This window comes from Hydra viridissima, unplaced genomic scaffold, assembly GCF_058129835.1.
Source record: "Hydra viridissima isolate aposymbiotic clone 2 unplaced genomic scaffold, HvirCarnegie_v1 scaffold_12, whole genome shotgun sequence".
NCBI classification, from domain to species: domain Eukaryota; kingdom Metazoa; phylum Cnidaria; class Hydrozoa; order Anthoathecata; family Hydridae; genus Hydra; species Hydra viridissima.
In genome coordinates, this window is record NW_028324311.1 from 1,747,138 (window position 1) to 1,769,246 (window position 22,109).

General features: G+C 29.4%; 1 protein-coding gene and 1 pseudogene across 3 annotated transcripts; both read right to left on the minus strand.

The window, feature by feature from the left end:
* Positions 1-273: 273 nt before the first annotated feature.
* LOC145194455 (protein VAC14 homolog) lies at positions 274-21,643 on the minus strand. Of its 2 annotated transcripts, none has more exons than XM_090068633.1 (16): positions 21,522-21,643; positions 20,422-20,572; positions 20,039-20,206; positions 19,804-19,866; positions 19,488-19,595; positions 19,095-19,204; positions 17,544-17,650; positions 17,299-17,466; positions 16,541-16,734; positions 16,319-16,384; positions 13,044-13,258; positions 12,784-12,961; positions 3,654-3,772; positions 3,468-3,547; positions 2,726-2,888; positions 274-636 (listed from the first exon to the last, which is right to left on the minus strand). In XM_090068633.1, the coding sequence occupies exons 1-16, from the start codon at positions 21,620-21,622 to the stop codon at positions 483-485; spliced, it is 2,145 nt and encodes a 714-aa protein (XP_089924759.1). In that variant the 5' UTR covers positions 21,623-21,643; the 3' UTR covers positions 274-482. The 2 variants fall into 2 exon arrangements, 1 of the variants encoding a protein (XP_089924759.1); XR_016445568.1 differs by having other exon boundaries at positions 338-636; positions 13,044-13,239.
* On the minus strand, positions 10,117-12,403 carry LOC149880694 (uncharacterized; annotated as a pseudogene). Its single transcript, XR_016445569.1, has 3 exons — positions 11,598-12,403; positions 11,170-11,418; positions 10,117-11,081 (listed from the first exon to the last, which is right to left on the minus strand). The product of XR_016445569.1 is annotated as an uncharacterized LOC149880694 (transcript).
* Positions 21,644-22,109: the final 466 nt, after the last annotated feature.

Consider the following 22,109-nt stretch of genomic DNA (forward strand, 5'->3'; position numbering starts at 1 on the left):
AAAAATTGCTATAAAAAATAATTTATTATCAACTACCTATCTGATGCCTGATGCAATCAATTTAGCAAGGCTAAAGAAATTAAAAAGTTGTTTGAGTTGTAAAAAAAATAAACATTTCTGCTTAAATAAAAAAAAGTCCTTTTTAACAATTTTCATGGATCTAGGAGCTTGGAGCGCTTTTGCATAAACTATATTTTTATATTACGATCTAAATACATCAGTTATGCGCAGCCAAAGAAAGATAAAGTCTAAAACATCTCACTCCTCAGCAAATGTGCAAACCTATTCATTTATTGATAACCCAATAAAATGATAAATTCAATCAAATATACATTAATTTGTAAAAATGATTCTAATGGAGTATAATTCAATATAAATTCAAAAAAGTCTACACAGAAAAAAAAAAAAATTAATTCTAGAAAATCGAAGGTAACAGCTTTGAATAAAATATTCTTAAAAAATGGCATAAAAATCTTCAATAATTATGATGACAAATCTGTCTTAACTTTATATCCAATTTTAGTCCCAGAAAGCATGTGGGAATTCTGTATTGTATTAAAGTGGTTCTGCAATTCTGTAAAGTCTATATTTTTAAAAGTCTTGTTGACAACAGGATCTTTTTCTTTTGATAAATTCCTAAAGATAATTTTAAAAATCATAAAGACAACAATTCTGAACTGCTTTATTATAACATATCTTTACAATTTTAGATTATTTTAATAAGCTGACATAATATGGATTTTTTAACTTACATACAAAAATAAGAAATAAAATAATTTCAACAGTAAATCATAAACATCCCTTAAAGAAGTTTTCAGATAAAGAAAAGAAAAAATTCAAACTAAACAATGTAATTTATGACTAGGGCTGCGGAGTATGCTAGCAAAAGTTCCAACTCCAACTCTTTTCTGTGTATCCAACTCTGACTCTGACCCAGAATCCTCCTTACATAAGAGTTTATGGTATTTATTACTTAATAAAAATTTCCAAAAATGATAGATTGCTATTTGCAACGCACGATTAAGTTAAAGGGATATTTCTTTAACTTTTTTACACAGCAACTCGTAGCAATTTGTAGCTAGATACCATACCCCACAGTGGCACTTTCAAATGAGATATGCTCAGGTAAACTATAGAAAGTTAGTAGTTAAATCTGTTTTTGTAGATAAAAATTATAATAAAACAAATGCACTATAACCAGTTGTTAGTAACACATACTATTGACATTTTTTATCTTTTGTTTATAATCCAAGCTGTAGCTGGGAGCCTAGTAACAGTAGCTACTAGCTAGTAATAACATTGAATGACTTTTTACACTGTTAATATCCTCTGGTAATAAGTATATATATATATAAACCACACTCATAGAAAAGATAAGTCAAAAAAGTATTTTCATACATTTTTTAATCATCTCAGTTTTTTAGATAAAAAAAAATTATTATTTTTCTTTCAATGAAAAATACAAAATTTAAATAACTATCGAAGATTAAGGGGAATATAAATAATAAAAGTTTTGTACCACACCATTATATATACCACATACATTTTTTTGCATCACATCTACTACAGTAGTACTAATACTACAGCAGGCTAGCAGCTGTCAAGCTGATAACCTGACAAATTTGCATTTATTTTGGGTGAAAATTGCTTTAATGAAATATCAAAAACAAATGCTAAGCATGACCAAATACATCAGAGTTGGTACATTTATACTGACTCCAACTCCAACTTCAAAAGATTCTGAAAAATTTATATATAAATTTTTAAATTACAAATTTATACTCCACAACTTCAACTGTTTATGACTAAATATTGGAAGTAAACTAATCATGAAAATTTCTTCTGGGAAAATTTTACTTATACACCATGTAATTTACACACCATTTAACTTATACACCATACGATATGTGATAATCATTTAATTTATACACCATTTAATTTAAAAACCATTTAATTTATACACCATGTGATATGTAATAGTCATTTAATTTATACACCATTTAATTTATACACCATGTGATATGTGATAATCATTTAATTTATACACCATTTAATTTATACACCATGTGATATGTGATAGTCATTTAATTTATACACCATTTAATTTATACACCATGTGATATGTGATAGTCATTTAATTTATACACCATTTAATTTATACACCATGTGATATGTGATAATCATTTAATTTATACACCATTTAATTTATACACCATGTGATATGTGATAATCATTTAATTTATACACCATTTGATTTATACACCATGTGATATGTGATAGTCATTTAATTTATACACCATTTAATTTATACACCATGTGATATGTGATAGTCATTTAATTTATACACCATTTAATTTATACACCATGTGATATGTGATAATCATTTAATTTATACACCATTTAATTTATACACCATGTGATATGTGATAGTCATTTAATTTATACACCGTTTAATTTATACACCATGTGATATGTGATAATCATTTAATTTATACACCATTTAATTTATACACCATGTGATATGTGATAGTCATTTAATTTATACACCATTTAATTTATACACCATGTGATATGTGATAAGGATGATAACAGCAGCACAATGGCTCCAAATATAAATAGTGAAAAGAATGGAAGATTAATCAAAAAATGTTTTGATCCATCTTCCATTATTAAAAAAAAGAGACAAAAATATTTAAACAAGATTTGACACAAAACATTTGCTTACATGTCTTTAAGAGCAGGAGGAAGCTGATGAACATTTGGCACACAGTCCAGACGGTTCCGCAAAAGAGTAAATGCTGAACTTTGAGGCAGTAACATAAGAAGCCCATATAATGCTTTGAGCAAATAGTAGTTTTTGTCTGTTTCTAACAATTGCAGGCGTAGGACTAAAGTTAAATTATCAGTTTCAAAATAAAAGTATGAACATTTTTTTAATAGTAATAAATTTTTATTTTAGTTGAAATTAGATGTTATTAATAAACTCCTATCGTCTTTTAGCAACAAAGAGCAGCTCAAGAAGAATTTAGCTCAAAAAGTTTTTTGTGTGGTTTGTAAACAATGACTTTTAGTTAAATTATAAAACCTATTAGAAACTACTATCAGCATTAAAATGTAATAAAACTGATTTAAAAAAAAAAATCATTTTTTGTTCTAAAAATTTTTGAATTAGAGCAGCTAAATTTATCATTAAGGAGTTTTTGTAAAAACAACTGTAAGAAGTTGTACACAAAGTAGTTTAGTAATAACATTTAATGCCACTTAATCAAATTAAATCATTAATGATGCCATTTAATCAAGTTAAATCATGGATCATATTTGTTCTTTAATCAAATCCTAATGTCAGCTACTTTACAGGTAACTAATCAATAAATAAATAAGAGAACAAAATTAATGATTTAAGAACTGAAACAAGAAAACACTGTATCAAGGGAACTGAATAACGCAGAAGTATTTTAAAGACTTACATGTAAATATTGGAGATTCTATCATTTGAATAAGTTTGTCGATTTGGGAAAGAAAGTCAGCATTCACTTCTAAACTTCCACTAGAAAAAAGTTTAAAAACTAAAAAAAATTCTTTTAAACTTTGTTTATTGACTCTTATGTTCATTTTTACAATGAATAACTTTAAACAAGAAAAAAACAACTCACAATTTCAATAAAAGATCACAAGCATGCTCATATGTCTGTGCAAGAAAGCACAATGATACAGTGGCAACAGGATTATGGCACCAGCATCGATATAGACAGGTAAATAAAATACAACTATCCTAAAGAAAAAATGAAAGCAACTACATAAAAAATGTTGCATGATGATACAGTGCAACAGCAATAAAACAGTTATCAGAAGACAGTATTTCAGCTAAAGCAGGTACTTTTTATTTAATATAAAAATTAAAAACAGAGGGTGTGGAAAAAAATCCCCTTTAAGTATAAGCAGCAAAATAATTATTTTGATAAAACAAAAAAGTTGAACTTTAAAACAAAATATTGTTAAAAAATACTAAAGTACACAAAAGAAAACAAAAGAACACTAAATGCACAATATCAATTGAATTAAAACACCATTATGAATTTTTTTCACACCATCCAATGTCGATTTTTATATATAATGTTAATACTTAAAAAGATAAGTGGAAAATGATCTTTAATGTTAGTTTTTTTCTATTTTTCTCAATTTTTAATTTTATTTTTGTAAGAAGAAAACAGAGGGTGATTTTTCAGGCATATATGATTATGAGAGATGTTGTTTTCTCTTATTTATAACATACATATACACAATATATATAGCATACATATATACAATATATATAACATACATATATACAATATATATAACATACATATATACAATATATATATAACATACATATATACAATATATATAACATATACATATATATATATAATATATTTATAGCATATATTTATAATATATATATATAGTGTATACATATGATATATATATAGTATATATATATTATATATATTAGAGTGTATATATAATACATATTAGATGTGTATATTATTCCATATATTAGAGTGTATAATATATATTAGTATCCCAGAAATTCTTTTGGAATTATTTAACTCTCAACCTCTTATTGCGTTTCATTTGTCATAACATTAAAGTATATCTTTTTTTATATAAGTAAATATTTAGGTGTTGGTCAAAGATGAAAAGTAGCAGAAAGTAGCATTTAATAGTGGCATGTAACATTTTGTACAACACAACAGCATAGTGAACATTTTTATTTAATTCAGTATTTTAAGCCATTATCAATGTCACTACAAACATGAAAAAACACTACATGACATAAAATGCCTGTCAAATAAAGTACTATATGGTCATGAATCAGCAGATGTCAGACCTTTGAGTATAGTAGTTTTACACATCTGGAAATTTGCAACAATTGCTTTCCACTATCTCCAGCAAGTACTGCAACTGGTCTTCATTCCTTGTAATGACCTTTGTATAGCCTGAAACCAATTTTACAGCTCTCTCTGCTGCATTATTGATAACTTTTAGTGCAGCTATTGTCACTTGAGTTGTGTGATATTCTGGAAGGTTATCCCATTTGTCTGGTGTATATTGTTGTATAAGACTTAGGCTCAGATCAATGTCTAGCAAAGTGAAGTATTCTTTTGAATGCTAAGCTGCAAAATCATCAAGGTTCATCATGTGAAGTTTATCACAAATGCTTTTGCCATCAGGTTTTTTGATGTCTTCAACTTTGATGGTTTTTCAAATGCCTTAAGCATTACCTATTTTGTTTCAGATGCTACTTCAGAACTGAAGAGAACTAAGCTGACAAGGTATTCACTTAGGTGCAGTTGCCTTCTTACTGCACTTTGCTAACTCACTGTCTATTTCTTGATATTTGCAAAGTTTCTTCATGAGAATCATGTTATGAGGAGCTAATCTTGAATTTGGTGAATGAAACTAATGTTCCATATAAAGAATAGCCACAAAAATTGCAAAATGACAAATGCTTCATCACATACAGAGCCTTGGCCATCCAGCGCATATGATGGAGTGCACCAGGCGCATAGAAAGCAGTGTCTTTTGCTGGCATGCTGCCAAGAAAGCTCCATAATAGTTGCAGGAATTTCTTATAATTGTACTGTGGTTGATGGGTGCTTTCTTCAGTCTGTATTTTACAACAAGAGTCATGGAAATGCTCTAATTTCTGGATCAGCTGACCCTCCAAAGCACAGCATTAAAAAATGTGAAAGGATAACTTCATGAGTAAAGTGGCAGCAAGAAGTATGCAACAAACCATACCCAATCTGTTGTTCAAGTAGGGTGCAAACCCCTTTATGGATTCCAGTGTTGCTGGATGTTGTGTCAAAACAAAGAGACACAACACAATTAAGCGAAATATTTCAGTCATGCAGTGCTTGCATTGTAGCATGACACATTTGCTGCCCAGTTGACAGTTTGCAATTCTTTCTTGAGTGATTCTGCTGATCCAGTTCACTGTTCCAAATTTGGACCTAAGTTGTGTGCAAAAGCTGACAAAACAATTAATGCAGTTCTGTTGGGTCTTTTGTGTCTGTCAAATGCACTACAAATTGCTAAAGTGATAAGTGAGACTTTGGAAGCAGAAGAACAACTAACCTTTTCTGCAGATACTTTCTGCATTTTTGATGTGCTTGGTTCATAATCAGAACAACCATCACTTTCATCAGTAACACTTCTGTCACTGCCACTCTGCAAAGTTGCATAGCTTACTGCTTTTGATTCTGCTTTTCTCAATTCTTTTTAGGCCTTTTGTTCTACTGCTGCAGCTTTTTTCTCTGCCATTCTAGCCTCAAGTGCTGACAGTACTGTGTTTTCTTGCCCCATGTACCCAACTCTAGCTTCTCTCTGCAGCTGTAAAAACTGTTTGTCTTGCTCAATGCTCAATTTTTATGAGCCATATCAAACAATTGTTCAATCTCACAAACAAATTCACTTTCATTATGTCATCGTAGTTTTTGTTGTGTTTCAGTTGTTCAACGCTTGTTTTTCTTCAGTTTACAGTAATGTTCAAATAGCTTTTCAACATAAAAAAACATGTGGTAATTATTTGCTGGAATACAAGCTTTATTCCAGAACCCAATAATCAGATTAGTCACTATTCCAGCACTGTACCATACAGTGCTTTATTTTTTGCATATTTTTTTTATTTGCATATTCAGTGCATTTTTTTTCTTTTTTATTTTTTGCATAAACAACAATAAACAATGTTTATGTTTATTGTTGTTTATGCAAAAAATAAAAAATAAAAAGTTGTAGAACTTCTTTTTTTGAAGGCAACCGACTTCCTCTTAGTTCATCACATTCAGGGTCAAAGAGCCAAAGTTCTGTTTTAGTAAACAAGTAAGACAAAGCACCCTAAGTTGCAAGCAAAGAAGCATTTGGATCTAACTTGTACCTAGTCCCACATGAATTGTATTGTTTACATCAACCATTAATATGGCTTACAAGTGCAGTGCATTCTGGGATTTGGAATATTTACAAATGTTAAATAAGTAATATTAGGAAAATTTAAACACTATGGAGTCTGTGTTATTTGATCTGAGCACAGTCAGTACAGTGTTCAGTTCACTGTTTATTGCTGTTATGTAATAGACGAAAAAATTGTAAATGGAGAATTCATGTATATATATATATTCATGAATTCTCTCTCTCTCTCTCTCTCTCTATATATATATATATATATATTCATCCTTCACTGTATCTTCTATGTAATTGCTTTTGCCAGCAGGCTATTGAGCACTCTCGAGTGAAGAAGTCTTTAACTAATCACAATATATATATATATATATATATATATATATATATATATATATATATATATATATATATATATATATATATATATACACTACCGTGCAAAAGTCTCCGCTCATGTGTAATATTTGCAAGGAACAGTAAATGCAATACATTTTAGGATGATTTTAAATATATAAAAAGAAAAAAATGTTAATATAAAAAGTTGATGAGGCCAAATCATAATTTTGCATACTTTTTCCTTTTCTTTTTGTTTCAAATAATTTTGTTTACCTTTGTTTTGTTGAGTTCTGCTGCTAAAAACATGGCAGAAATTTTTCTATATGAATAACCTTTTTCGCGTAAAATACATATAAAGTTCTTCAGTATTCTTTATTAAATTTAAAACTGCACAAAAGTTTTAACCAAAATATTTTTTGTAAGCTTAGGTTTGACAGTAGCATGATACTTTCCGGCATGGTAAGAATGTTTTCAGTAATTTTAATTGGTTGCTTTTAATAGACTTATGTTTATATTTATACTTGAAAATGGCATTAGTGTGCGCATTTAATGTCTTGAATTTAATAAAGAATTTGAGAAATGGTGAAAGTAAAGAAAGAATATTGTGAAGAACTTCGTGGCAAAATATGTATTTTACGTGAAGAAGGTTATTCATATAGAAAAATTGCTTCCAGGTTAAAAATATCCAAATCAGGTGTGAGATATGCTCTACAACGATTGCATGATATTGGTTCCAACAGTGACAGATCACGTTCTGGAAGACCAAGAGTTACATCATGGCAAGAAGATACGTTTATTGTTGTGTCCAGCAAAAGAAATAGAAAAATTCCAGCCACAATTTTAACAGCAGAACTCAACAAAACAAGGGTAAAGCCAGTATCAACTGATACTGTAAAAAGAAGACTAAGATCAGTCAACTTAATTGGACGCATTGCTGCACGTAAACCTTTGTTGAGGGCAGTAAATAAGAAGAAAAGATTGGAATGGGCAAAAATGCATAAAAATTGGGGATTAGAAGATTGGAAGAAAGTTCTATGGACAGACGAGAGTAGGTTCGAACTTTTTGGTACCCGACATCGCGTGCATGTTAGGCGTTTACCTAATGAAAGAGTGCTTCCTCAATGTATACAAAGTACTGTAAAACATGGAGGTGGTAATATTATGCTTTGGGGATGTTTTGGCAATGGGTTAACTGGAGATTTAATTAAAATCACATCTACCATGGATAAACACATGTACCATAATATTTTGGTTAAGCACGCGATTCCATCTGGTATGCGTATAATTGGGAAAGGATTCATCATGCAGCAGGACAACGATCCAAAACATGCATCTGGATTATGCAAAAATTATTTGAAACTAAAAGAAAGGGGAAAAGTTTGCAAAATTATAACTTGACATCCTCAATCACCAGATCTATCACCCATCGAAAAGTTGTGGGATGAACTGGATTGGAAGATCAGAGAAGCAGGTGAAACATCTTTTATTAATCAGCAAATGCTATGGGAACGTTTGCAAAAAGCTTGGAATGAGATAACAGCGGAAACCATGAATAAATTATTAGCCCGAATGCCAAGATTATGTGCTGCTGTTATACGCTCCAAGGGGTCTCATATTGATGAAAATAAAATTTAACATTTACAACTTTGTATATTAACATTTTCTTGATTTTATATATTTAAAATCATCCTAAAATGTATTGTATTTACTAGGGTACAGCGAGAATTTTTTTTTCTTCTAAAAGCTTAAGAAAAGGTGTATTCTTATGTAAAATCAAATTTTAAATAGGGTTTCCTTAAAAAAATCTTTGATCGGAAAAAGTTTTGATACCCAAATTTTCACTTTTAGAAATTGCAAAATTTAGTAAAATCTTATTTGTCACATTTGTCCTTTATTATGCTTTACATGTCCTTCTTTTTCATTGCGATGAAATATTAAATGCAAATAATGTTTCTAGACCAATTGCAAGCTTTTTTGATACTTGTTTCAAAGTCATTATCTTGCATGAATCCTACCAGCAATGCAGATTCTGGACATTTCAGGGGAGAGGGTTTTCAATTTTCAATGAGGTTTCAATGATTAACAAATTTGCTTATAACAGTTGTTTTTTTTTGTTTCATTAGAAACAAAGGTGGTGCCAGTGATGCGGTTTCCCCAAAAAACAGGAGGTCTATCCCATCTTAATCAAATAATAATTTGATAACACTACTATAACACTATTAAAAAAACAATAAATAAAACAACATATCTTTCAAATCTATTGACATTGAAAATTTATTAAAATTTCTTTCTTTGTTTTAAAAACAGGTAGCAACTCTCTATGTTGAGCTCTAGCTCTAATATATCCATCTCTTGCATCTGCTCCAACTACTGACATGGATGCTACTGTCACTTGTTTTACAGCACGCTCGGTACTTTGAGTATGAATTTTAGCAGAAGGAGTTATTAGAGGTGTCAATCTTAGCAATACCAACTTATCTTTAGTGAGCGAACAAGTAAAAACCGGTTCTTGTACTACACCATTTTCCCATTTGACTAGCTCTTGAAGAGTAGTTGCTTCAAAGTTCAGTTTAGGTATTTTTCTTGGTCTGATTCGCATGTCTCCAAGGATATTATTACCCCTTTGTTCCAAAATTCGGTCAACTGCAAAGTTGCGGTCTTCTGCATTATTACTAGATAATAAAGAGATTAATAAACTTTCATGGTTCGCATACCAAGCGCCTAACTGGATGTAGGGAGTCACAATTTCTCTTACTATAACAGGTTGATTTCTAAGAATTCTTAATTGAGTCAGAATGTGATTGGAAGCATCTTCAAGTCTGTCTTTAACTTTAATGTCAAAAAAAAGTTTAAAGTAAAATTGTAAACAAAATAATACAAGTAACTCAAGATTTTTCAAATTCTGATCAGTTAAGTCATGTTTCCTTGTCCACATAAAGACTATTCTCATGCCAGTAGTGAGCCATCTGGCATGACTTAAGGGGCCACATTGAATTTCTCTAAGATTAGGTGGCAATACACCGATCTTAACTGCTTTACATAACTTGTAGGTTTGTTTTTGATCTGTTGACATATTTTTTAGTATTGTTTCTGGAATGTCAACAAAGCTCTCTCCCTCTGGAAGAGCTTTAAATTGAGGATTGTACTCCATTTTATTAACATCAGCAAGACATTTTCCCACAGGACCTACAAAGCCAGTACTACATGATGTTAGTCCATCAATTCCTTCTATTAGGTGACGCAAAAATAACTCATTTGAATGAAGCATGCATATGGCCCAGTGGCATTTGTGACCTAACATCTTTTCAAGATGTGTTATAGCACCACCTTTCCAGCCAGTGTTAATTGAAGTACTATCAGCTCCAAGTACTAAACATGATTCAGTAAGATTATATTGTTGCAGCAAATTATAAACACCTTCAGCAATCTTTTTAGCTGGCTTATCTGAATGAGTATGTGCATTTGGAGTAAAATGACCAAGATATCGACCACCAGGTTCTATAATCACAGTAATGTGTTGCTCTTTGATAATAATAGGATGTAGTTGTCCATTTGAATCATTTATCATCGCTCTTGTTGAATCTTTTCTTCCATCAAAGTAAATGCCAATATTATCTGCTTTTGGAAGATTAAAATTGTCATTATTCTTTGCTACTACCATGATTTTTTTTCTTGCTCTCGTCAACTTAGAAGGATCACAAGCAAGGTAAGAGTATTCAGGGGTGAGAAATCCTGCTTCAACTAAATCTTGCAGATAACTTGTAGCAATTGCTGCAGTTGCGGCAGGTGAAATCCCAAACCTATAAAATAAAACTAGTTTATATTTATTTTTATTAATTCATTATCCGAACTTTTGCTGCTCAACAAAATAGTAATCTATATGATTACCTTACACTAGCCATTGCTGTGTTTTGACATAGTGTTTTTTCTTGACTTCTTTTCTAAAAATCGTGTTACAAGGAAAGCATAGACACCTAATTTATCCTTTAGAAGCCTTTCAACCAACAATTTAATTTCATTGTCTTGTTTTAAAGTAAAGTTAACATTAACTGGATTATAGTTGTCATTGAGTGAAATATCAGGAGAAATACTTTTTTGATATTCTTCATATAATTCTATATCTTGTTTTTCTGTGACCTAAAACCAAACTTTTACAAATATTATTTTTGTTTTATGTGTGTGTGTGTGTGTGTGTGTGTGTGTGTGTGTGTGTGTGTGTGTGTGTGTGTGTGTGTGTGTGTGTGTGTGTGTGTGTGTGTGTGTATAATTTGCTATATAAACAAAGAAAATATTTACTATTATGAAATTATATTTACCTCAAAGGATGCTTGATCATCTTGTAGTTTTTTCATTCTTTTCTCATAAGCTTTTTCGTCACTGATTTTTCTCTTATATTTTTTTCTAAGTTTCGTTGTCTCAATTTTATCAGCATGTCCCATTTGCATGTCAGACTTTTCACCTGTCTTATTTCTTTGACTGTATAACCACCTGAGCTCCATAGTTGGAATTTTTTTAGAAAAAATACAGGTGCAATTTATATGTGCTTTACTTTTACAATTTTTGGGGGAAGAGCACCCAGACATATCATGTTCACACAGAAGAATCTTATGAGGACATGTTATGAGGTCCATTAGCTTATCTAACTTCAATATAAGTTCTTCTTTTACTTTTGCCTTAGTTCTTCCCCATGCAACGTTTTCTACTTTCTCCCAAAGGGTTTTAATTCTATAATAAAGTGATTTCTCACCAATAATAACTGGCTGTTGAAACTTAACATTTGCTTTTCTCCATTGAGCAAGAACAAATGGAATCAGATCGCTAGCAAGATCTTTGTTAGAATATTTATTATGGTGTAGATTGCATGTCTTGCTTTTTTGTTCTTTTAGTAAAATCCCTTTTTGAATAACTGCTCTGTTTGTAGGCAGCTCACTAGGAATAAAATCTTTTCCAGGTCCAATAAAATCTGAAATTGCAGTGGTGGATGATCTAGTCTTAACTTTTGACATTTATGAATATCTCAATTAAATAACTAATAATGAATAAAATAGTAACAAACTTCGATCTTGTATAAAGCTTTTATACAGCGGAGAGCCAACTAAAAATATCTTTTAAAATTAATTCGGCGCTGCGCTTATTAGGAGAGTTTATTACATAAAAACGGATTTTGTTTACTTTATAATAATTTAAGTTTTTTTCATTTTAATAATCTGTAAATATGAAAATTTGGGTATCAAGACGTTTTCTTATCAAAAAGTGGTCCATAACAAACCTACCTTGAAATTTAATTTTACATAGGAATACACCTTTTCTTAAGCTTGAAATTTATTTTTTTCAAAAACATATAAATCTCACTGTACCCTAGTATTTACTGTCTAATTCATTGTTTAATAAACAATTAAAAATAAACGCAATTTTCTTGCAAACTTTTGTTACTTTATTGAAATATTACAAATGAGCGGAGACTTTTGCACGGTAGTGTATATATATATATATAAACTTTACCTCATTATCTAAGTCTTTTAACATTTGCCTCAGTTGAAAGAGTTCACTGGATGTTAATAGTATCATGTTTAAATGATTTACAATCAGTGAGGCAAACTGTAAATCTTCTTTTTCTTGCTGTAAGATCTCAGCGAGAGCGCAGTAAATGTTCTGTGCATTCAACAGCAAACATAAATGCCTAAAGTCATTAAAAAAAATATCAGTTGTAAATTGTTTCAGCATGATATAATACAGCTTCAAATAAAACCACAAAAAAGTACCTAATAATAAAAGGTCCTCTATTTTCTAGAAGCTGCCTGTCTGAGTTAAATATCTTGAGCAAGTTTATCATAAACTTTGTGAAGTATGTATTAAGAAAATTTTGTTGGGGTGTAGGTTTATCAGAAATTTCGTATGCAACACCAGTAGGTTTTCGTGGACTACCTGCAGATGATGCAGAGATATCTGCTAATACTTCTAAATCGAGTAATACAACCTATACCAAAAATTTGTAAATGTTTTGAAACTTTATCCCAAAAAGAGAGAATACAGGGTGTGTGAAAAGTACATACACTAGAAGTTTTAATTTTTAAAACACATTTTTTACTTAGGGCACAATCTCAATTTACACATCATCAACAGAATGGTGCTCTGGCGCATTAAGCTTGCTTTTTTCAAGATTGATGCACTCAGAAGTTCTTAGACATCTTTTTAAATAAATGACTTCCTTCAAATTTTTATATCAACCCAATAAATTCTTAGGTAATGAGCATTCTTCAGGCTTGTGAAAAACAGCACAAAGATTTGATTTAACTATGGGATGATCTCAATGCTTTTTAGATGCCATATAGACTCATCATTGTCAAATATAAGAACTGTTACTTTCAAAAAACTGAGTTTTTGAGTATTTGGAAAGTTCAGAAAACATTCCAGTGCAGGTAATTTTGACACGCCCTGTAGAAACTTTTTGCTACACAAATTATCAATAAAAAGTATAATAAATAAGAAATACCAAATAAGAACAAATAAGAAATACCAAAAATCAAACAAAAACAATATTTATTTTAAATTACTTTTATTACAAACCTAATAAACATAAGTTAAATTATGATTTATTCAAATCTAATTTGTCAAAATTTCGTAGAGAACCTCCCCCCCCCCCTGCTATAAGATGTACAATATATTATATCAGGAAAATTATTTTACTGTTTCATTACTTTTTCAATTTACTTAAAAGGCAAATTTTTTATCATGTTTTTTCATTCATTTCAAGTGGTTTGAGTGAAATCTGGAAGAGTCACCAATGTTTATACCAAGGTGATTAATCTTATGGAACAACCATTACTTCTAACTTGTAAATACCAGCATATTGTTCCTTTCTGGAAGAACTATTTCAGCTACTGCACATCAAGCCCAAACAATCCAATATTAAAAAAAACTGACAATTTTTTTAATCATTTTAATCATAAATCAGTAAATTCAGAAAACATGTAGAATCTATGGCACATGATCAAGAATTCATGATGGTCATGGCTTGAAAAAAAAACATTGGAATGTAGTTCTCCTCAGAGCATGAAGAACGTAAGGTAAAAGGTTTTGATGTTTCAGTTCAAAAATAGAAACACTTTTATTTAAATAACTTCTAAATTTGAAATGTGGAGTTGTTTTTTTTCAGGATGGTCACTGAGGTGGAGGTTTAAACAATTATCTCTCCTTCTGAAAGGTTTCATAAGCCTATTGCTGTTCACAGTGCCTGTTTCATGGTAAAGGGAGTCTACTACCTAATGATGTTTCTACACATTGGTATCATTCCTGGAATTTCAGAGCAATATAAGAATGAAATCAAAGTTATGGCTACATTCAGGAGCATTTTCTTTACAAGGTGGATTTTAACAGCTAAATTACAGTGGCTTTCAAAAACATAAAGTCATTTAGTTTTTTTAGCAATTACTTATATTATTTCCATGCTTTTTAAAAAAAGAAGAGAAATTTTTTAAAAACTTTTATTTGGAATAGATTGTATAATCAAGATTAAAAAAAAATGTGTCAAAAAAATATCATTTTGTTACCAAAATCAATCAAAAAAAGAGAATCAAGTCAAAAAAACTATGATAAAAAAAATGTGTCAAAAATATATGGTCATGCTTTAATTCAGTATTTTGCATGATTATTACACGCTTTTATGCTAGCTCAAATTTTGGCATAGATTTAATCAAATGCATACACAATTCCTTTGGAATTTCATTCCGAATTTTTTCTAGTACAAGTTTTAATTGCACAATGCTTTCCACATTTTCACTTGATAGTTTCCTGTCCATTCATGACCAAATATTTTTGATGGGGTTCAGATCTGGTCATCATGGTAACCAGGGTAGAAGAGTAATATAATGCATTTGAAACTACTCTTTCACCAAGTTGGCAGTAGGTGCCGCTGTGCTGTCCTGTTAGAAAAATCCAATTTTTATGCCTTCAAAAAAATAGCAGCAGGTAAAAGCTTATTTTCTAAGACCTCTTTGTGATTCTACTGGTTAATTTTTTCCTGTATAAATATTTTGAAATCCTATCCTCTTTTGAGAAATGTATTCCTATATACTTATTGAACCTTCACCGCCTTGTACTCTTGGTACACAAAAAATCTTTCCTTATATTTCTCTGAAGCTGATCTTTTAGATAAATAATGATTTACAATTAACCACCTCTAAACTTGATTCATCACTAAAAATGACCTTAGAACAATCTTCAACTGACCAGTAAAGTGTTTCTTTACACCACTTATATCTTTTAACCCTTAAAAGTGGTTTTCTGGCAGCAACATAACAATCAATACCTTTTTTATCAAGATACTTTCTAACTGTGCTATAACACTAGCCTAACCAGCCTTATTACTAAACTCAGCTGACAGCTTTCAGTAGCTAATTTTAGGATCTTCCCATGCCCTTTAATACAATAAGTTTTGATCCCTAGAATTAAGTTTTGACAGCCTGCCAATTCTTCATGAATCTTTTAGGTCATTTGAAAGTGTGTAGTTTTTCAGAATTGTTTTGACAAAGGATAGTGAAACACCACATAATCTTGCTATTTCTGATTGACTTTTTATGTTATCTTCAGATAGACCAACTATTTGCCATTTGACTTCTTGTAATACTGATTTTCTGCCCATTTTTCTGCTTCTAGTTTAATTGGCAAATTCTTCTGCTAAGAATTCACCAATTAAAATCCTACTTTTATAATCTTAGGTTAAACTTAATTTAGTTAATCAAGATTCTTTAGTCAAAGTTGGACAAAGAAATAGTAAAGACAAGCCCACAATAACTGGGGTGGCTGTTGGTGTTGCTAACAAGCACTTAAAGCAGGTCCTTGAATATGTTGTAACTAGTTTTGTGGAGTGAATTTTAGCAACTTTTTAAACTAAAAAAATATTGTTTTTTTTCATGTTTAATTATCAAAACATTTCCTTCTCCCTTAACACTTAATGGTGCTGTAAACAATTATAATTATATACATCATAAATCGCATATTGTTTAAAATATCATTTTTCAACGTTTAAATACTAAACCTCATCAGAAGGATCTGATAGCGTCTTTATTAAAGCTGGAAAAAGCTGCTCAATATGGCGGAATAGCTGTCAAAAAAATTTTAATTTACAATTAAACAATGTAGAATACAAAAGAAGACTAAAAAACACTAAGGATTGAAATTAAAAAGTTATACAAAAAATTAAACTGATTTTTTCATAAAAGTAAATCTAGCTAAAATTAATAATTAACGTAAACCTAACCCTATTTGGTGTTTTCATATGTAACTGCAGCACCCATCTCAAAACAGCTATCCTTGTATTTATCTGTTTGTGAGAAATTTGGCGTGTAAGTACTTCAACAACTCGACCAAGGTCTAACTGTCCTATCCGTTTTGAAGATTGTTCATTTTCTGCAACATCAATGTCATCTTCAGTTGTGATTAATCGCATTAAACCTACAATTATCAAAACATTTTTAAAGCTAAAAAAGTTTAATTTCATAGAGGTTTTAAAAATATAATTATATTGAATTTTAAAATATTTTTCAGATTTATGCACATATTTATTTTCATATCTATTTTTATTTTAATTTGATGAACTTTAAACAACAAAAACCTCGCCATCCTCCTCTATATGTAATATACATAAAATTATATACATACATACACACACACACACACACACACATATATATATATATATATATATATATATATATATATATATATATATATATATATATGTATATATATATGTATGTATGTAAAGTTACAACAAAAGGTGAATAGTTTGCTTTAGAAAATTTAAAATAAAATCATCTTCTTTCACTGAAATACAGAAGACTATCAATTAAATAAAGCAGACTGAATTTCCCTACTAAAGAAAATATTAAATTATGTAAGCTATAATATAATTATGTAAGTTATGACATAATTATACAAATTTATACAATTTTATTTTACATAAAGTAAAAAAGGAGAATACTAACACTGCTAACTGCAAATTTTAGAAAAACCTGCCTTGATTGACATGCTTTGCAACTTCTTTAATATGCTGCTTGTGTGCATCAAAGGACACACATGGTAATATTGATGATAAAATCAATGCACAAAATGGCAACATGGTACGTCCAGAAAGTGCAACAAATTCCTTCAGCCAAGTAATTGCAGTATATTGTATTACTTCGTCTAAAAAGAGAACAAGAAAGAAGTTTAACCTCCCTTCAGTTAAAAAAAAAAAAAAATAATAACAGAGAAAATTTCACCTTCTGATTGTGAATGATGGACCAGGTTATTGACCATTGCTGCAAAGTTAACATTTGAATGGTTTTTTTTAATGTCTTTCAGAAATTCCCCAAGTATAAATTCACACCTAAAAATCAAGTACTAATCATTACAAACAAGCTTTATCTTTGTTAGTATTGAGTAAGCTTCCATTGTTCACTAACAGATCATTGTTCAAATTATTTGCAGGTAATTTAACTTCATTAACTTGTTGTAGCAAGAAATAATAAACATCTAATTAAAATTTCATTAGAATTTAAACATTTTTCACCCAAATTAAGTTTTATAGAAAATGGTTCCTACAATTTGGAAATTATGATTTTAATGTAAAAAAAACAAGTGAGCCTCTGGTGCATCACAAAAACCAAAAATAATGGATGAAGCTCAGAGAACCATAAACATCAACATCAAAGCGTTTAAGTTCCAATTTTGATATTAAAAAATCAAAAGTGGATTGTAATGGATGATGAAACTTATTGCAAACTTTGACTGTCCAACACTCCCAGGCCAGAAATTTTATGCTCTGAAAGGAATGAAGCCTGACATTTTGTGCTTTATTAATTTTATCATATCATGCTGAAACAATTTAAAACTAATATTTTTTTGACAATTTGAGGGATTTGTGTTTGCTGTTGAATGTACAGAACATTTACTAAAAGTAATTAAGACCCAAAAATTTGACAAGAAAGTTATTGTTTGGCAAGCCATCCATTCATGTGGTTTTAAAACTCATCATTTTTCATGAACAGAAACATGAACTCTGAAGTTTACATTAAAAATGTTTTAAAAAGCAACTTATGCCTATGATTTGAAAGCATGATGGTCTGTACATCTTCTGGCCTGATCATGCGATTTGCCATCACTTGAAAAGTGTAATCAAATGGTATCAACAAAATGGCATCAATTTTGTCACAAAAAATATGAATCCAGCAAATGTGCCACAAGTTTGTCTAATTGAAAAATTTTGGGCAAGCATGAAATTTGAGCTGCGTAATTAATTCTAAGGAATCTGGGGTGTGGCATCACAAAACTTTATGAAAACTGTTATCTAAAAGTTCATGTGAGGTGTCTGCACTGAATTGAGAAAATATTTTGATCAGCCTGAAGATGATGTTTTCTAAAAGCTTAATTGTATTTGCAAAAATTTTCATTAAAGTAATAAAATAAAAAAATGATCAAAATCAATTAAGTGGTTTTCAAAATATTTTAAAAAATCCCATAGGTCATTATTATTCCCAACAGTCTTTATGTATGATTAATTTGCTGATATGCATGATTCATTTGTTGATATGCGTAGTTAGTCTTTGAATATGATAATAAAAGTTTGTTGTTAACAAATTTTAACTTTTGCATTCTTCAAATAAAGAAGATGCTTCTAAATCAGGAAGATGGTTCTAGTTAAAGACAATAATTCCAAGAGAAAAAAAGCATTCAATTTAAAAGCATGAAAAGGGAAAATTATGTCAAGAGTATTTAAAGAAATCAACTCAAAAGTAATAATTTAGTACAAAAAAATAATGCAAAAGTCTTACATTTTTCTTATCTCCCCACTTTTATCTCTAAATATATTAAACAAGCCATCTAAAAACTCTGGAAGATGCACAAGCAAATCAAGTTCTGGAACAGCATCTAAAGCTGAAAGCTAAAATAAAGTAAGTAAAGAAATAAAAATTTAGTCAAAATATTTTGATTAGAAAACTGCTCATAAAAAAATCTCTTAGGTACTAGGTACTAATTTTATAATAAGATTTTATAATAAAGAAATTACAATAATTGTAGTGGTGATAAGTTGGAAGGTTTGCACACTTATCAATGCTACAAACTAATTGCTTTTTATAAATTAAATTCACTTTTGCAACTAATGCAAAAAAACAATCAAAAAATTTAAATAATAAAAAAGTTATTTGCTTAACGAAACATCTTACCCAAGAGACAAGAAATTGTTTTGCATGAGGATTTGTAGTATAAATCCGCTCTCTTAACATGGGAATAAAAGAGACAAGGTCAAAGTTAGAACTCTCTGTTACTACATCCTAAACATAAAAAAAGCAAAAGTAAATACAAGATGTGCAATTAGTAAGTAGTAAGCTTTATTATAAAAAAAACAAACAAAAAAAAACAACTTGTTAATATTCAAAGTGTGTGTGTGTGTGTGTATATATATATATATATATATATATATATATATATATATATATATATATATATATATATATATATATATATGTATATATGTATAACCTTAATCAAACGATCAAGGAGCTCAGCACCATTCTTCACATTAGGGTCAGGATCAGCTGCTAGCTAAGTAAAAAATGATCAACTAAATTGATTTACAAAGAGTAAAAGAATTTTAAAATACAATTAAAAATAAACATTTACAGCGTCAAATAAAAAAAGAAATAAAAATAAATATTATACTCCACTCTACTTTTGAATTTTGAGTTGTAGAAAATTAAATATTGACAAAGTTTACCTTGCTGAGTCCATCAAAAATTTCATTGAAAAATGGAAGAATTGAACCTCTAGCAACTTTAGCTATATTGTACAATGCTTCACACCCATAATATCTCACTCGACTATCTTGGTCAGAAAAACAAGACAAGACTGGTGAAACAAGACATGATAAATAGAAGGTTGCATCCTGTGAAAATTAATGCAAAATCAAAATTAAATTTAGGTTTATTTCCAAGGAAAAAAGTTGAAGAGTAGAAAAATTTTGAGCTCTTTAAGAAACTTTCAGAAATTATTTTTAATTCACTAAAAATACAAAATAGATTTAAAGAAGTCAAAACAAAAAATTTTGAACAACTTTCTACATCTAGATTTTATATTAGTTTCATAATTATAATTTCAAACCTTTCCAAGGGCTATTGCAGTTGCAGCTAAGCCAATAAGACCCCCTTTTCGACTATGAGGATTATGTGAAACAGCAAACTCTTCTGTTAAAATATTAATTAACTTCCGAATCTGTTTCACATCGTTATTTGTTTGAAATTCCTTGACCATCCTTAATCATTTTAAAAAGCTTCAAATTAATTCAATATATATTTATAATTAAAAATAAAAATCATATATAATTAAAGTAAATGAATTCACTAAGAAGATGAAAAAAGATGAATTTTTAAATTCTTAAAGCATTTCTAGAAAATTACTCTTGCATAAAATTATTATAGTACAAACTAAATAATTACTTTGGTTTGTTTAACATAACTTAAAGTTTCATGCAATAGCGATCTTCAAATGTTAGAAAGCATAAAAATGTAAAAACAAAAAACACAAAAAAGTGCTATGATGGCGTTAAAGCTTTTTTATTAGAAATTTATTTTCATGATGGAACTTTGATGTTAGCTTGCTTCATTCATTGAGTAATCTCAGCTGCAATATGAATATCTGTGTGTGTGTGTGTGTGTGTGTGTGTATGTGTGTGTGTGTGTGTGTGTGTGTGTGTGTGTGTGTGTGTGTGTGTGTGTGTGTGTGTGTGTGTGTGTATATGTATGTATGTATGTATGTATGTATGTATGTATGTATGTATGTATGTATGTATGTATGTATGTATGTATGTATGTATGTATGTATGTATGTATGTATGTATGTATGTATGTATGTATGTATGTATGTATGTGTGTATGTATGTATGTATGTATGTATGTATATGTGTGTATATATGTAAACACTCACACACCACACACAAACACACTCACACACACACACACACACACACACACACACACACACACACACACACACACACACACATACATATATACATATATTCTGAAAAAATTTTAAGATCAATTATATTACTAAAAATAAATAACAAAATTATGCTTCATTACTAGTTGAAATATATTCCAGATCATTGATTATACCAGGATTTTAAGAAATAAGAAAGAAACACAGTTATAGATAAATATTTTGTTAAAAATAAAAATCTTTTCATAAAAGTAAAAACTTACTTTTCAATTTCCAATGCAGCTGTTTTTCTCTTTTCATAAAGCTTGTCATTGAGACCCCTAACAACTTGAATAGTGAGAGGTGAAAAATCTTTTTCACTCATTTCTTTTTTTTTTTTTTTGCTCTGTTTAATAAAAAAAAATTTTTACATCTGTGAATTTAGGTATTTTATATTATGATATTAGGTAATTTGTGTATAAATAAAAAATAAGTAATCCAAGAAATTATTATGATAATTATGAGAGAGCATTCCAAAAAACATTTTCCCTAAGGATTTTTAAGAACATCTCAGGGATGTTCTTAAAAATCCTGCCCTATATATTTATGCCGTTTATGTACATATATATTCATGCTATTTATGTGCATATATATTTATGCCATTTATGTGCATATATATTTATGCCATTTATGTGCATATTACTTAAAGTACTTAACATATTTATCAGAAATATACATCATCCACTGTAACATCATACCAAAAAAAGGCTCCTTCTTGAACATATCAATATAGAAGCATTTACGTATTATAAAAGTTTTGTACTATAAACCTGAGTACACTGAATGTGTGCAGATGGTTAAGATTACCTGCC